At 39.1% G+C, this 18,372-nt stretch overlaps 2 protein-coding genes across 3 annotated transcripts; one reads left to right on the plus strand and one right to left on the minus strand.

The window, feature by feature from the left end:
• Positions 1-2,288: 2,288 nt before the first annotated feature.
• On the minus strand, positions 2,289-4,768 carry LOC128740322 (zinc finger-containing ubiquitin peptidase 1-like; the record flags this gene model as incomplete). Its single annotated transcript, XM_053835860.1, has 4 exons — positions 2,289-2,378; positions 2,453-2,664; positions 2,722-3,070; positions 3,128-4,768. Coding segments are annotated over 4 exons (2,247 nt in total), but the record flags the coding sequence as incomplete, so codon positions are not given.
• Positions 4,769-15,290: 10,522 nt separating this feature from the next.
• Positions 15,291-17,295, plus strand: LOC128741147 (glutaryl-CoA dehydrogenase, mitochondrial). Of its 2 annotated transcripts, none has more exons than XM_053836747.1 (6): positions 15,291-15,515; positions 15,574-15,597; positions 15,868-16,002; positions 16,058-16,874; positions 16,938-17,098; positions 17,165-17,295. In XM_053836747.1, the coding sequence occupies exons 1-6, from the start codon at positions 15,446-15,448 to the stop codon at positions 17,227-17,229; spliced, it is 1,272 nt and encodes a 423-aa protein (XP_053692722.1). In that variant the 5' UTR covers positions 15,291-15,445; the 3' UTR covers positions 17,230-17,295. The 2 variants fall into 2 exon arrangements, with proteins under 2 accessions (XP_053692722.1, XP_053692723.1); XM_053836748.1 differs by having other exon boundaries at positions 15,291-15,512.
• The last annotated feature ends 1,077 nt before the right edge of the window (positions 17,296-18,372 follow it).

The raw sequence follows: 18,372 nt of genomic DNA on the forward strand, positions 1-18,372 counted from the left end.
AAACATAGTGGAACATAGTCTTCTTTTTCTCATTTTGCTTCCAGTTGGAAGCCAGCCTATTTTTAGTTATAATACTCTATGAAATGGTCCTTTCTGGAGGATGATTTTTTAGGGCATAGTTCGTTCTGGGGAATGGTGAATCTAGGAAATCGTTTTCGGGGCAATGGTATACAATCATATGATGTAAGTATTTTGTGGTTTTCCATAACAAAATATAGTTCAACCAAAATAACGAAGCTAAGCTGCAAACACCATAGCGTCCTATGAACAGCTTTAGATGGCTAAGAAGTATAAAGAAAAAACCAAATTTGATGCCTTATTATTTAAAATGGTAAATTCAAAGCCAGTGTCAACAGTATAGTGCTGGTAAACACACTTTTTAACATTCTGATTCGTTTTTTTATTTTAATGCTACCTTTCACCTTTTATTAATCGTATTTCACACCTAGATTTTGTATGTGAGAAAAATAAAGCCAATATTTCCGTGCTTATTCACTTTGCTTCGCTTGGTTATTGAGTGTGTGTGTGGCATTTCGTAGAACATAAAGCGTATATTCCTAAGGGTAAGATTCAACTATAGTCAAAAAATTTGCTGTATTACATGCTGATGAGGTGTATGCGCGTTTCTTGCAGGTGTACTTTTCTGTTGTCAGGTGTGACTTTGCTTATTCTACAATCAGTTGCAGTGATGAAGTTAATTTTTATGCGATTCCCATACTGTCCCGTATGTATAGTTCTTGCGTTAAGTATCACTTCCTTTTCTTCCCTGGGGCTTCTATCCGCCAGAATATATAAATCTGATTCAAACGTTTATAGAAAAATAAAGAGACTTCATCTTCCTGTCGAATATCCATACTTTTAGTACGTTTACTATTTTATAGCTATAATTGTGTATTTGTTAAATGTGTTTGGCTGGACATTGTGTGGTAAGCAAAAGATATAATTTATGCTGAAATATAAAACTGCGGTAGGCTTATCTACATAACACCATTCGAACATGAACAGTATCTGCCCTTATCATATCGTTTTTGTCTGAGTACATCTGATTCCAAACTGGAAGTCTATGTGCTCAACATACAAGAGCACAACATGTAAACGATTGCTTTACATTTTCACACGGTTGAACTGTAATTTTAATTGCAGTGTAACAAACCCAGATCAATGCTGTTTCTTTAATAATAAAATAAGAAGAACAGAATAAACATTTAAAGTCAAACTTGTTAGTTTTTTTAATTGAAACACAAAGTATATAAAAAATGAATAAAATATGTCGCACAAATATCTGCATTAAGTATTTTCCACATTATAAACAAATTCTATTGAGTCTCACTAAACAAAACTTAACAATTTTGGATAACAAAATATTTTGGATAACTTCATTTTATTCCCCAAAACTTCTCGGGATCCAAAATCAAACATTTTATATGCATCTTCAAGTTTTCTTTGGTTTACAGAGCATTTGTTAGTGAAATTACTTCGTCACATAATTACTATCATTAATAATACCTGGATGAAGAAATTACAAACAGTAAACATTGACACGAGTAACGCCTTTCCTTAGTACATAATAATAAATTGAAATTATAGTTCAGCGCCTAACTCTAATTTGTGCCTAATGCTAGTTTGGTAAAGCCATAAAAACATTCACCAAAACGTTCGAAACAGCCGATTAGTTGTAGTGAGATTCTAAAACTAGAAAACGTATAATAAAATTTTCTGCGATAACGTTCAATATTTCATAAATTTGTTAATTTAATATCTACTCCGAAGGCAAGCGAGTTGTCTTATAGTTGTTGTTTTTTTTATTTTTTTTGTTCTTACGCAATTTGAAATGCAATCGACATTCAGTGCTAAGCAAGACGCCGACCAAAGGAAACCTAAGTGTGGTAGGTGTCAGATTCTTGCTCGTGTGCCACACAGGTCAATCTCAGAATGAGAACTCCCGCCGACGTGGGATGAATATTGAAATATGGGCAGTGTGACACCTGGTGACCATCATTTGTTTAAAGCTAAGAACAGAACTATTAACATTTGCGGTGAGCAGCATAAACTATACGTTAAGCCATTGTTGGACAGCATAATTTAGGTATTTATTGCAGTAGTTGTTTAGAATTAATCTAATTGAGTCGGTGTTTCGTGTGAGTGTATTGTTTGTGTGATAGTGCTATCCAGGGGATTCATTAAAGTATTTCACTCTTCGGTAAGTATTTCAAACGCTTCCTGTCGCTTGGCTAAAGTAAGCTAAATATTAATTTCTTCTAGGCTAGTCTAGGTAAAATTAAGATTATCCCTTAAATCAGCAAGACACGGACGAATGTCGGATAAACAACACGTCAACGGTCGGGTGGTATTCTAAGAGATCGCAAGACTTTACTCGCCTAAAATAGGAAACTCATGATAGTCAAATCTTGCACAACACTTTGTACATGTGCATTCAAATTGTTACACTTACCTGATATTGCTCTTCCGTTTCGATAAGTCCTTTAACGGCTACCACTTGGTATTGAGGTGCTCTCATTGCAGCCGAGTTTTTCCGAATCAACCGCAGCGAGTCTTGGGAAGACCCTAGAGCTGCAACCTGTCGAGGGCCATGACTAGGGTCTAATACCAGTAGCGACAGCCCAGAGGTGCGCTGTTCAATTCCTATTATGGTTCTTGAGTGACCTAAAATAGCAAATTCTAGTAAGTAATTGCCAACTTCTGACTCTAAGTTTCTCTTACCTTGATGCTGTAGATATAATGGCGGTGTATGTATTCTAGGTTCTTCGAAGTAACGCATAACCCAATTAAAAAGCTCAGGATGACGTCCATCTAAGGACGTTGGTCGATGAAAATCCACCAGTTCACAACGAATTCTCAGCCACGAAAGTACTGTAACGATTTCTGTCGCTCCGATCCACTTCCGCGTGTTGTACAGTTTGCATCCGAGTTGTTCGGAGCCTTGTAAATCAAAACCCTGTGCCCAGGCGGCTTCAACCATACGTTGTAAACGTGAAATACTGGGCATAGCTGTCCGTGCCGGACCATGAGATCCCCACGCAGAATAGAGTGCTTCATTATAAGCGGTATTCTGTAAAAAAAACTCAATCAGTAAACTGCAACACCAAATTCACATAGAAATGACTACCTGCAACAACGACGAAAGCATCATCTGAAGGTTTCGATAGCCGCAACCCCACCCTTTATCCCCGTAGCTAGAAGCATAGTGGTCTACGCTCGAGCAAACGTACGTCTTGAGCACATTAGGTGAAGATGAAGAAAGTGCAAGAACTCTCGGCGATACAGTTTTTGTACAAGACGAACCATCGTCCACTCCGTGAGATTCTGCGGCTCTCAGCCCAACCTGTCGTTCGTAATAATCGGCAACACTCATTTCACCGGCATAAACAGCCCGTTGCATAGCGGCCGCAGATTGTTCCCGAAAGTTTCCTTGATCATCCATACCGTACTGTGCTCGTAGCATTTCGAATTCCCGTTGCTCGCGAAGTTTTTGTGCTTGTTTTTCTAGGTCAGGTTCGACTGTGACTGGATTTTGTGGACTTTTGCTAAAATGTTTCTCAATGTGTATTTCCATATCTGCAGTTTTCATATTGTCAAACGATATTCCGCATACCGGACACAGACTGCCAGTTAAGCTACCATTTACTGTAGCAGCTGCCGCCGGTGTTCCCCCATTTTGTCGGTCAGCTTTCGCCGGGCTCAAAATATCACGATGTTCTATGTTAACGTGTAGTTCCAAGTCTGAACCAGACTCGAAAGTCCTGGCACAAATCGGACATTGCAAAGCGCTAAGGGTATCTACATGGGAATTCCCGCTGTTCTCGTTATTTATGCTAGGACTCAATGGATCAAAGTGTGATCGATTAATATGCTCTTCTAGCACCGTCGGATTTTCGGTTGTATACGGGCATAACAAACACTGCAATGGACTTGGTTTAGTTGTGATGGTAGGAATCGGTTTGTGAGATTTCAGTTTAAGTCCCAGTTGTGACCGAAGTGGAGATCCTTGCCCACCAGCGCCGCTTCCATTAGGAGTACCACTGGTAGTCGCCGTACCACTCACTGACGTGCCGCTAGTACATCCCGCTCCTCCACCGTTCATTATCATTTCTTTACTTTCGTTCATATCACAGCTTTTTTCGCTTGTACTTGTTACCATAACATCAGGATACTGGCTACTTAACGGCTGCTGCTGATTGATCTTGTTTGCACTACTGCTTGTATGACTGTAATTACTACAGCTCGTACTCGTGCTACCATTACAAAATCCATTCATCTGAACTCCAGCAGTAGATTTACCACTGCTGATACTGGTAGCTGAATTGCTCATCGATGAACTCACTTTGTAGCTGCTAGTGCTTGTTCCATTGTTGACACTATTCTGGTGAGCTGTCGAACTAGTAACTGATGAGCTGTTCATCAACATAGCTCCATTACTCAATCCAGGTTTATTGTTGACGGTGTTGGACACCGGAGTGAGAAGCTCAGCTGTGATTGATGGTGACAAACCCCGACAATCGGAAATAGAGTCAGAGTCACCGTCAATACTGGGAGTCTGATCATCAATAAAACTCATCAACTCATTTTCCGGAGTGAGATAGTCCAGATGGGCTTGATTTACGTGCAGTAATAGTTCAGCTGCCGGCACGCCGCTGAGCCCACAAAATGGACACTGAGCATTGCCTTCCACGTGGCATTGGCGCGTGTGTTCCCGCATCGTATCATCTGACATGCCGGACATACCACATATCTCGCAAGAGTGCTCCTGTGGGAGAATGCCGTTGACGGCTGCAGCTGCCGCCGTTGGAGAAGTTGCAACCACCGAGAATTCTTTCTTGTTTTCTTTGTTATCACCATGATGGGACATTGTCTGTAAGAAACAGCGAATAAACAACATTTAGTGGAGTTATCAAAAAAATAATTTTCTAAATTACTGTGTACGCTTAGTTTTAAAATTATTTCGTGCATATTGCTCTAAAGGACCGTATAGCATCTCTGCGTGAAATTTTCATCTAACCCTGTCCATTAAACTTTAGTAGAACAAGAACTTTTTTAGACCACACCATCATTACAGGTTGGTGAACGACTGGATAATGCGTAATGTAAATCCCATAATGGTCTTTAGTCTCTTATTCAGCAACTCCTATCCCTACCTTGTCGTAGTACCAGCCGGAAGATCGGGCAATCAAACTCGGTGGAAGCTAAGATCGCATACCGACAGAGGGAGACACTGTGTTGTCTCGACACTATAAGATGGCAGTCTCATCACGAGACTTTGGCCTCAGTAAGGTAACCTACCTAAGCTTTAAATTACTACGAAAAATCAAGAAATAACTGTTACCAACGTATGCTCCTTACGGGATGCAGATGTCGATTCGGACCATTCGTAGCAGTACATATGCGCTGAAAACTATCAACGATTTATACCTCGTGACGAAACCGCCCTTCTCGGTTAAGCATTAGACAATTGGACAACCCGCGAATTGCCGAAAACTACGCGTGCATACCGGATGAAACTACCTTCCTCTGTGGAGCTTGGTGCTGCGACCGTCGAAGGTGGAACGGAACTTAACCTAGAAATACCTACAAACTATTAAAACGTGCTGGCTCCCGATATCGAAAAGATCCGACGAGAAATCGGTTAGCTGAAGTGTAATAGAATCGCCGGAAAGAAACGACTTCTGGCAGAACTCTATAAAAAGGCCAAGAACCACTAGCAATGGCATATCACTGGATAATTTCAAGATTTTGGAAGGAGGACAAACTACCGGAGGAGTAGATGAAAGGTGTTTTTTTGTCCCATCTATCGAAAGGACGACCGACTAGGTTGCTGTAATTACCTCGGCGTAATGCTGATCAACGCCGCCTACAAGGTGCTCTCTCGGATTTTGTCACATCTTCTATTCCCAATAGCAAGAGAATTCGAAGGGTAGTAGCAAGCAGGTTTTATGGGAATCCGTGATACTACGGATAAATTTTTCACTCCTCGACAAATGTCAGAAGAACAACGGGCCCACGCTTTATATTTTAGTGGATTTCAGGGTAGCATAAGATACAGTCGAGTGCGAACAGGCAGATAATATCACGAGAACAGTTTTCCGCAAAAACTGACGCAGCTGATAAAAGTTATCCAGGAGTGAGGATGTGCTACGTGTGTATTTTGAGGGCACTCTCGAATCGCACAGAGGGTTGTTTTTCCATGTGTGGACTCATTACTGCGACCAGTATAGTTGATCTATTGTAATATCGCCCGGGTGTTTGCTGTATGACCTGCACTGCATTTCTTTTAGCTATAATCGCTATTGAGTGAGCCATATGCTTATTAAATTTATGCGTGCTTGTGCGTATTGGGGTTTACCCTTCCTTCAAAGCTTGATATACTTTACCCACTTATTCCTCGCTGCCAGCACTATCCCATATTACAGCCGTCCCTGGCGAGGACTCATTCGTACCTCTGACCAGTACACTTAACTAAAGGAGGGACATTTGCACTGTCAGGAGGCTTCAGTGGGTAAATATAGAATTCAGCACGAAGGAAGGGTAAATTGGAGGGGCCTGAGAATAAACCCATGCTAAAGTCACTTTGACATCGAATGGCTTGATTCTACTAAGATTCGAACCCACGCACAGAGGGTTGCGGCAAGGCGATGGACTGTCGAGTGTCCTATATGTTATTCAACATCGCTATTGCAGGTGTGATTCGGCGCGCGGGCTTCTAAATCAGAAAAAAGATCTTAGGTAAAAGTAGCAAACTCCTAGCCTTTGCAGATGACCTCGATATCATTACTAGAGAAATCTTGAGACGACAGAGGCAATCTACGCCATACTAAAAACGGAGGCTGGGAGGATTGGGTTACAAATCAATACGTTGAAAACCACATATATGATAGAAAAAGGCTCCAGAGAAAATAATTTTCGTCTCCCACGGACAATGACGATTACCGGCGATGAACTGGAAGTGGTTAATGAATATACAGCCCGGACTCGATTATCCGGGTGACAATTTTTATTTTCAGCCCGGATAATCAAATCACCCGGATAATCGAATCATCATTTTTGGCACAACAATTTTTTAGGCATGTCAAGTTTTTTGACTTTTAGGTATCAGAAATGTTTTATTTATTATTGATCTATCTTCCCAAAAGTCAGAAAATTCCTTTCTTACGATTTTTTCCACTGATAATTTTTTTGGACCATATTATTTTTTGTATGTTATGTTTTTCAATATTTAGGTATTATAAACGTTTTTTTTATTATTGATCAATCTCCCCTGAAGTCATAAAATTCCTTTTTTGCAATTTTTTTATTGATGATTACGATGATGATGATGATGGTAATGGTGATGATGATGATGATTTTTAAGTAAAAAAATTGATTCCATCATCACAGGATTTATTTTTGTTTTGTTCGTCGATAAATAGAATATAAGCAAGGAATTTTGTAGCTTTAGGGAGGTGTATCAATACTTGTCAAGTTGGAATCATCATGTAGCATGAAAACTATAACATTAAGGTTTAAAATAAATCATTGAAAAAATAATAATTTTTTTTCACCCGGATAATCGAGTCTAAAAACCCGGATAATCGAATCCCCGGTTAATCGAATCCCCGGATAATCGAGTCCGGCATGTATTTGTATATTTGAATACAATTGGGATCTCTTGGTCACCGCCGACAATAACACGAGCAAGGAGATTCAACGACGCATTCAAGCTAGAAGTCGAGCGTACTTTACCCTCCGTAAGGCGCCCTGATCAAGGAGCACACCCCGTCACGCAAAGCTGACTATGTACGAATCGGTAATCCGGTAGTCCGGTACGGACTTGAGACAGTAACTTTGCTTACGGAAGACATACGTGCACTTGCCGTATTTGAACGAAACGTGTTGTGGACTATTTTTGGCGGACTACAAGCGGATAGGGGAGAGTGGCGTATAAGACCTATGAACCACGAAGAGCAGGCACTACATGGAGAGATTTACATCGTACGCCTGACCAAATCGTAAGGATGCAAGGTGCAGTGAAATTCGTTCACTTGAAAACCCCTGCTGGCACGAGGAATAGAGGGGCCCAGCGTGCTAGATGGCTCAACGAATTGGCGACGAGTAGCCTAGGGCCAAGTACAGTGCAAAGGAATTTTAGATACTGGTTCTACGAACGAGATTGGTGGTGCAAAGTAATGAGTTTCTAGGATAAAAACTACATGCACACACACCTTTTTGTGTTGAATTCTGCAATGCCGATGACGAAGCCTCCTGCCGAGGCGACATCGTTACAAGAATGGTACTGGCTCGAGCAGCGTAATGGAAGGTTATTGTCCAAAGGCAAATTTTCATTTATTTTCGCACTTTCTAAAGAGTGAGATTGAAAAAGGGTGAAACCGAGAGTAAAGCACGGACAATGAGCAATTCGCGCACTCACTAATGATACTGCAAAACGATGAACACACAGGAAAATACCTGGCTGATGTCAAAACAGATCAAATATTACCCGCAGTGATAACTGAAAAAATATGAAAAGTTATAGGCACTACGTACTGAAGTTTTTGGAGCGTCTTAGTCGAATACGAAACCTGGAAATTAAATAAAAAGAAAATTTATCCAATTTAATTCTACTATGTATATTTTATTCTTGGCAAATACGTATTTCTACATAGTAGAATTAAATTGGATAAGTTTTCTTTTTATTTAATTTCCACGACTACGTAATTGACGTAGCACTACGTTTGGTTAGTTTTTGATGTAAAACCTCGCATAAAAACTTTTTTCATGACTTTGACCCTTGCACAGCTGATCTAGCGTAAAAAAATAACATGAAAATAATATGTTATTCTTCCTAGTGAATCAAAGCTATTATCTATTGTTCATACTTATTATTATATCATGAGTTTTGTTTATTATATCTTTTGTAGGCCCATTTACATTTTACATAGCATAGACCAACTAAATAGCATAAAAAAGTAATAAATCGAATTTCACCAGAATAATAAACTTGTTCTTGTACATATGTAAGACAACGTAATTATATGATTCCTTTACTGTACGGCAAACGCTTCGCGCCTTTATTGAAAACACATTTTTATGCACATTCAAGAATAATCAGCTTGAAATAGTTCGACCTCTTGCAATGCAACCAAGCTTAAAATGTTTTAGCCGTCACTGAGAAAATCGAGATAAATGACTTTTTATAGACAGACACAGGCGCATAATATGTACATAATTATGTACGTTGTAGTTTATTCAATTTTTTATGGTTCGACTGATATAAGTTACTCCGGCAAGCTTCCTTTGAAAACCATATTTTTAGAGTGGAATTATGGCCTTATCTCAGTGTAGCAAGTTGTTTCCACGTTATTGAATGTAATTTTTTTCTTAACCACAACACCATTTCCCAGTATTCATTGCCGGCAAAGCTCGCTGTATAAATTGCGATATTTTATACTTAGGATTAGGACAATTACACCTAGACTAGGGCTAATGGCAGTCCTGTACGTCCAACTCGAGAATAGGTGAAGAAGTTTCATGACATTGCATCGTCAAGCAAAGTTTGGAAACGAGTATTGATTTATGCTTGAGACATAGTAGTAGGCTTTAGAATTATTGGGGAAACACTGAACGCGAGCACCTCGGCAAATGCGGCCCACGGAATATGCCACAATCATTTAGAATCAAAAATGTCCATTTAATTTAATTATGATTGCCTTTATATGATAATAAGAACATCGATTAGTATATCGAATCACTACCCTATCTATCTATCAAGTTTACCATAAAATTGGTACCTATGACAAGAATAAGTGCAACACAGCACACGTTATTATCGATTAAATGCAGCCTGTTTTGAAAGGCAAAAAAACACTCCATCAGCAGCTTCGCTGTTCAAAGCGATCAATGTCGAGATTCGATTTTTCTGTTCAAACAAGTCAATAATTATTCTTACTTATGGCAAACTTCTCTGGAACGGATGGTTCAGCACGATAGGCAGCTGATTACAGGACGGCAATTCCAGCTCATCAAAAAAGCAATGAGTTGCTAGGAACTTTTGATTCTATACTTCCTAATTGCTACACTAATTTCGGACACTGCTCGTAGATTTCAATCACTCTCAAATCCTTTGAAGAACCAGTTCAAAGAACTCTTCTTTCGCTGCACATCACACATGCACAACACTGAATTGATCTCTTCACGGTGTCAGCAACTTTTATAGAGGATTCCTTGTGTTCACTATTCCTTTTCCAGCGGTTTTCAGAATTATAATCCGTTTAGGTACATCATTATGATAGTTGCAAAAAAATCAGAAAAACTGGTATTACGCCACCATGTCAGTTTCCACTAGAATAAAAGGTACAGCGATATCCTTTTCCTTATTCGCAATGCGTTCAGATTCGATGAGTGGTAAAAACTGGCATGTATCTCCTCTCTGGCAAAGACGTGAAGTTATGGTTAGAACACGCGGACCTACGATACGCCTTTCACCGCAAACTATGCTGCATGCTGTCTTCATGCTCTCTTTCCGTAAGAATCGCTCTCCCGCTCAGCGCCGCTAACACATGTAGAGCAAAATTATGAATGGAACACTCCAGCCAGGCCAGCTGCTTTCATGTTATGCAAAAAGAAACGTCAAAAGTTATGTAACATTCGAACCTTTTGTCCGAAACTCATGTCCTTGCTCATGTCATTCGCAAGCAATACACGGAATACACGTCTAAATTTGAAACTTCAAGTATATATCGTATACGCAAAACTGTCCTATACATGTAATGTACTTTAGATGAAAAGTTTGAATCATAGAAGGATAAATAAGGACCAATTTACTTTAATTTGCATAATTCCATAATGAAGCGTATGTGTACTAAGTTGTTGGCAACACATTTACAAAAGAATTTAGAATAGGAACATATTTTGGAGCCTACTCATAAAAAACGTCCTGTACATTTGAGATTAACACCTAGGACCTAGATACCTAACACCTAAGAGCTATACCAAGCCCTAACTTTGCTTGAGTCCCATAACTTCATGCAATTCTGTACATGTGCATAGTTTAAAGACTTATTTGAAAGAAGGCAATATTTGGCAATTTGAGGTGTTATCAAGGGTTATATTTTCCCAGAACGTTCTCGGACGTCGCTTCCTTCATATATTCATAACTAATCGTAAAACAAAGATTTGGGAAATAGAATGCAAGTACTGGCGTGCCCAGGCTGGTGGGGCTCACTACGGCACATGCCTCATCTACTCTAAAAAATTAAATGTAAAACATAAAAGTCCCTTGGGTGTGATCGGGAAGTCCGGAATCCAATTCTGACATTAATTTCAAGTCCAATTGAAGTCAATTTTTAAGCATTTTCGAAATTCGTGTAAAAAACTGCATAAATTCCGAAAATTGCAAAAACGCATAAAATTAATAATTCGCGTAAAAATACCGCGTAAAGATCAATATTTGTGCAAAAAAGTCGCACAGAATCCAAATACTGTACTGTGCTGTACAAAAATTGTATATCTCGCGGATAGTTACGATTACGGTCTCGACCTTTATTACGATCTGGTGTTTTGTAAGTTTTTGAGGAGTTCAACCTTAGATAATTCATTTTGGCGGTTACGTAACTATAAAACCATAGGTACTTTAGTTTACAAATTTTTAGCTTTCCCCACAGCAGAGTAGAAAACAACTCCCTTTATTGCTACGCCAGCTAATAAAGCTGATAACATGTTCGTGATCGTCGTTACTTCGCTTAACGGGATCGTGATACTCAAGGAATTAATAAAGAATGCGTGCTGCAATGTGCAGTCGAACTGGCTTCGAACTGACTGAACCAAAGAGATTGCTTTTATTGTCGTATTGATATATGCGTTCAATACTAGCTTATTGTTAATATATTTGGCGAGATCAACAATAGCACTTTGTCTATAGCTTCGCCCATAATGCTGCTTTGCGCCGCAACATACTCGCGCACCAAAGCTGAAGGTTTTGAATTGCGATGTGCAAAACGAGTATGATACTAGAGAGGTTAACAGGAAGGCAAAAATTTTTAAATTAGCGCGGAGAGGCCAGAGTATCGTAGCTGGACTGTTTATTACTTAAAATAGCGCGGAGGGGCCGGAATATTGCAACTTGGTACCTCACAACTTGGAGCCGAATGGCTGGATCATCAAAGCGAATCATCCCCACTTGTAAGAGACCGTGTCAACCACCCTGCATATATTCTTTAGTGTCAAAAAAAAATGTGTGCCAAGGGGTTCTGTCCAGGCGTTCCAGAGTTATAGCGGAACATACACTCATACTCACGTTTCTCGTCCCCTCCTGTCGGCTCCTTACATGATTGTGAGGAACGTGCTGCTCGAGCCAAAGATGCTGATACCTGAAGATTAAAACTTGATTCTTCACCGTTCAAGATATACTTAGCTGTTCGAAGAATTTCATGTAGACTATCCTGCTCCAAAATGCTTAGAACTTCCCGGAACCACTCTCACGATATTTGGTAACCGAAAACCTTTTTGGGCCATTTTTCGAGTCAAGTTCACCAAATCTTATTCCTCTTCAGCTCCGTGGGCAGTCGGTTCTTTTATGGTTTTTGCGCTGTTTTCCCATACGGAAGTTTATTGTAGAGCGAAGGACATTGTTGCGGCGACACGCACTGCGAATTGATAATCCTGCTTTTATCTCGTGTAAACTCTTGCTTATATTTACCTCTGATGCGGAGGTTTTTTCAGTCTCGCCATCTAGAATTAAGAAGAACAATTTCAAATACAGGTTAAGCTGGGTTTTCAACAAGTATATCAGTAAACTAAACAAAATATTACCTGGGATTATCGAACTACTTCCAGTCAGCTCCCGATGAAACTGATGAAAAGTATACAAAGGACCGTTAAAAGTAGTTAGGGAGTATGGCGAGTAAAAATGTATACACATTAGTTATAATAAATCTTTAAATTATCCAATTATCGATTTACTATTGATTTTGTACCGATTCAGTGACCAGTCTGAAAATGCCTGGATTCATATCATGATACTACCTCAAAATGAAAGAAATTACTGAAAGTAAAGAACCTAAAACACTTTGGAGGAGTCAATCTTCGTACAATTTTCATAATATACGTATAGATATTTATGTTTATGTGATAAAATGTACAAAATGTTATCAGGTGGGCCAAAATATGTAGGTGGTTCAAAATACCTTCGTTATCCTACCTATCAGTAATGTTATTTTTATCTGAAAACTACAATTCGAATATAATTCCTTACAAATACTCAAAGTTTTACTGAAAGCGCGCATAATATGTATAAAGAAATAAATACAAATGTAACGAGTGGCAAGTAAAATTTTGGAATTTTTTCGCGGCTCTTATGCTCAACAACAAACGATCTCAGAGAGAAATGAGAGTATGTATGTGTTAGCTCTCCCTCCCTGCCCAGTTTTGCTAAAAATGGCGGGCGTCGAAACAAGATGCATTTCGGGAGCGCGTTGTACACGAGCTACCATAGAAAACTCGCCAAAAAGTATACGGTACAACATTTAAAAAGCATATATGTTGCGGCTCCGACTGTTTACCATATCCTATAAGAAGCCCAACAGCTTTTCGCAAGGAAGGTAGTGTAAGACCAGCCAAAATTATGGACGCAGAAGGACATAATTTTCTTTCTCGTTTCTTCAGCAAGCCTCTGGTTTAGCTATCAATTAAGATGCACCAGACGAATGTTTGAAGAAAATTTTGATCCTGTTTCTACAAAAACATCATACAGATGGACAATACGTGTTTTGGTCGGATAGAGCATCATCGCATGACATTACGCCAAAACAATACAATCGTTCCTGAATATCCATTCGATCCCATTTTTACCCAAAAACCACGACCCAAAAAATCTGTCTCAGTGTTCCCAATCGAAGATTTCTTCGGGATTTTGAGTTCCTTGGTGTACAAAAATAACTAGAGAGTCACGAATTGCAAACAGTTGATTGGTAGAATCAAGAGATGCATTCGCAAAGTTGACATGACGGTCGTACAACGCTCCTGTTTCGACGTCAAACGAAAGCTTCGCCGAGCTGCCGATTACGGACCGTTTTCAAATGTACACTAATTTTTTTTCAACAATAGATAATGTATCTTTAATTTCGGTAAATCAGAGCTTCTTCATGTACAGCCTGAATTCGTTAATTGGGCCACGACTGCACTCTAGCTGATTCGCTAATTGGGCCGACTGACAGTTGTTAGAAATTTCTAAACTCGAAAATTCCATACAATTTTGACATTCAAGTTGTCACATAGCCCAATTAGCGAACACCCAATTAACGAACCGCCCAATTAACGAACCACCAATTAACGAAACTTTGCTGTATCTGTCTTTTTTTGACAGGTTGAGAAAAATAATCCGAAATTTTAGTTAGGGTATGTTGCTGCTTCGTCGTAATTGCCTATTCCCGTCCTATCCAACACAAATTATTAAAAATATCAGTGATTGTTATGACACATAATGCAAAATTAGTTATTCTTTAATATTTTAGTTTGATGACTATCATATGCAAACAATCACAGTGAGCTGAGATTTATTTAAATGCCATTTTTCATTAAAGAATTCCTAGTAGCCAAATTTCCTAATTTTTTTCGTGCGACGAATAAGGAAATATCGACTAAACGTTTGAATTTCCGAAATGAAAATAACTCACGCAACGCATTGTCGTTATTCTGCAGCCGGGAAAACTTTGCATGACCTGCAGAAATTTTGCGGAATAACATTTGTCATGCCGTTCTACACAAATGCGCGCTAGCTTCGTAAACATTATTGTGATTTTTAGTTCAGACGATGAAAAATTTTGATGGACGGATTTTAAAACGGTACGACGAATTTAAGATATAAAGTTGCGTAATTTGAATAAAATACTTTAATAATCGCTTTTTAGTGAATTCAAAGGGCACGGATCGGAAGGTAAGTGTGTTTGAGTCAAATCAGCAGCAGAACTTTTGGAGTATTAATTAAATCCACCTAAGAAATGATGAAAATTAGAGTGGCTTTCCTTACTACGACGGGAATTAGAAATAAACCTTACCACCCGTTATTGAAAAGCGAAAACCGAAAAAATATAAATTGGCCAAACAACCGCCGGCGTATGGGACATGAATACCACATATTTACCACGACTTTGCCATTCTTATTTGATTCTCTCTTATAAATAAATTGAACCTGCAGTAGTGTGCGACTGTAGAGTAACCATGCAAAGCTGCGCAAAACACTTTGTTATCACACATCTCCATTGAGACAAGAGACTGCAGAGTGAAATGAAGGTAGTCTGAAATTGAAAGTTAGACTGTGACGTTGGGACGTGATTGCTGCCATAAATATAAGGCTATTTCGCCGACAGTATACTGAATGTAATGTGATTGGTTCAATATATTCTCTTAATCCATAATAGTTACATTGAAGAAAGTATTAATTTTGCCGATAGTACTAGAGATGACTTCTAAAATGCTTACTAGTATTTGTCGTATGCGAGGATTAAGTAATCTGCTTAGTGCAAAGCGTGGTGAGATCCTAAAAATATGAATTAACAAAGTAATTTTCTAATGTTTAGTTTATGACAGGTTTAGCTTCTACTTCTAATCAACGTAAGTATTTGGCGTGACTAGTATGTTCGAGATGGACCGAGCCTCCAAAGAATTATGCTTGCCTAGAGACAGGCATCTTACAGCTTATCAATATGAAACTTACTATTTGAGCACAAGTATATTTAGAGATAAGAAATTATCTGTGCCTGCGGGAGATTTTTAAACAATCAAACCTTATATTTTCATACTGTCGACTGGCTAAAACAACAGATAACGTGGTTAATTATTAATTGTTTAAGCTACAACAGGTAATTATATACATTATTTCAGCCACTTTCAACTGGGAAGATCCACTGAATTTAGAATCACAACTACGAGAAGATGAAATTGCCATTAGAGATTCCTTCAGATTGTACTGTGAAGACAAACTTATGTCGCGTGTGATTCAGGCTAATAGAGATGAAGGTACGTTATCCAACGTTTCACCGTTGCCAATAGAATTATTAAACATTGATTTCAGTATTCCATAAGGAAATAATGAGTGAGTTGGGGTCCTTTGGCGTACTTGGTTGCACCATCAAAGGATACGACTGTGCAGGAGTTGGTAATGTAGCCTACGGATTATTAACTCGTGAAGTGGAGCGGATCGATTCTGGGTACCGATCTGCCTTCAGTGTGCAAAGTTCACTCTGCATGGGAGCTATTTATGATTATGGCAGTGAGGAACAGAGGCAAAAATATCTGCCTCGTATGGCTAAGGGGGAGTTGATTGGATGCTTTGGTTTGACGGAACCTAATCACGGCAGTGATCCATCTTCGATGGAAACACGAGCAGTACATGATCCAAAAACCAAAACATATGTTCTATCTGGCAGTAAAACGTGGATTACCAACTCGCCTGTAGCGGACATATGCATCGTATGGGGCAAAACCGAGGATGGTAAAGTGCGAGGTTTTATCATAGACCGAGCAGAAAGTTCACAAGGTCTATCAACACCGAAGATACAGGGAAAGTTTTCATTACGTGCCTCCGACACCGGCATGATTCTCATGGACGAAGTTCGTATTCCAGAGGAAAATATACTACCAAACGTGTCTGGGATGCGGGGTCCATTCGGTTGCTTAAATAACGCTCGATACGGCATCGCTTGGGGAGCGCTTGGTGCAGCGGAGTCTTGCTTGAAGTTGGCTAGAAGCTACACACTGGATCGAAAGCAGTTTAATCGACCATTAGCGGCCAATCAGCTGATGCAGAAGAAGATGGCCGACATGCTGACTGAAATCAATTTAGGTTTAGCGGCTTGTTTACATTTAGGTCGTTTGAAAGATCAGAAGTTGTAAGTATAACATTCGAGATATAATGCAAAATTTAGGATTCAAATATTTCGTTCAACGCGTAGGCATACTGCTGAAATGATTTCTATGCTGAAACGGAACAATGCCGGTAAAGCGTTAGAGATTGCTCGAGTCGCTAGAGATATGCTTGGAGGAAACGGCATTTCCGATGAATATCACATCATTAGGCATGTTATGAATTTGGAAGCGGTAAATACGTACGAAGGTAATCAACGTCATTGTATTGAATATATGCTCAAAATAAATATATCGGGTAAATTACACATTACAGGCACACACGACATCCATGCGTTAATATTGGGTAGAGCTATTACAGGAATTCCAGCCTTCTCGTAACGTTGGAGATGGATTATTCTATGCATTTATTATTGTTAAAATGAGTTTTAAATAAAGCCAGTTCTGAATTAATTAGATGGATTTTTTGCATGTCATAAAAGCTTCTGATTCAATCGGCACTACGAACTACAACAGTTTAGTCGATAGTCTTTTGGAAGAGATTCACAATTATGCCTTAGAAACCCTCTTTGGAATAGAAAGAACTCTGAAACTGTTTTCAACTTAGGCGATTTTTTATTACTTGTTAATGCTTAAGATGATTTAACAACAATGTTGAAAAATCGCATCGATGCGTTACGAAATATAATTTAAAAATAATATTTATAAATTTCAGGGACCATAATGCTTTTTAGGGTCGACTCCTATGTCAGGAAAATCAGTTTTTTGAATTCTGTTATATAAATAATGATAAATATCTATATCATAATCTCGCCGTCCCGGTTAGTAAACAAGTTAGATTAAACTTCTCGTCCGGTGGATTGACTATCAACAGACGGAGGAATAGGCAGTCACCTCTATTCTGTATTTCGAACGAGTTGGTTCTTCGAACGAAAGTGGATGGTGTTCTTCATTTTGCCAGCAAAATCAAATGGGCAAAACAACTAGTTCGAAACAAATCGAACGAAATAAAGATCTGTTCAAAATACAGAATAAGGGTGACAATTTGTGTCTAAAATAACTCAAACCAGTGGAGTTTGAAGTACGTCGAACGCGTAGTAAGGGAGTTGTGGAGTCTTTCTTTTGTCCAATCCGCTGTGGTTCAAAGATTCATCTGACTGTGTCTGTGGTTCATCTAAACCGACGATCTACATGGCCTGGGAGGACGACTGGATTCGAATCCGCTTATAATTAGCTCCAATTATAGCATGGTTCGATCCGCAGATCCCCAGCTTGGATAAAAATAGCGATACACAATCTCGTCAGCGTTGCTTCAATGACCCTCCCTTACGTAATTTTCACTCTTTCCCCTTCACACGTGGTCCCATTCTGTTGGACGCTATCAACATCTTTGTTTCATTACTTTTTTTCTACCGTCCCTGATAGTAAAAAACTAGTTATAAAATTTAAAAAAAAATCTATGTTATAGTCATTTCATTATATTCTAACAGGGACGTTCACAAAAAGAATCCGGCAGCCGCTGGT

Source organism: Sabethes cyaneus, chromosome 3, assembly GCF_943734655.1.
Source record: "Sabethes cyaneus chromosome 3, idSabCyanKW18_F2, whole genome shotgun sequence".
NCBI classification, from domain to species: Eukaryota; Metazoa; Arthropoda; class Insecta; order Diptera; family Culicidae; genus Sabethes; species Sabethes cyaneus.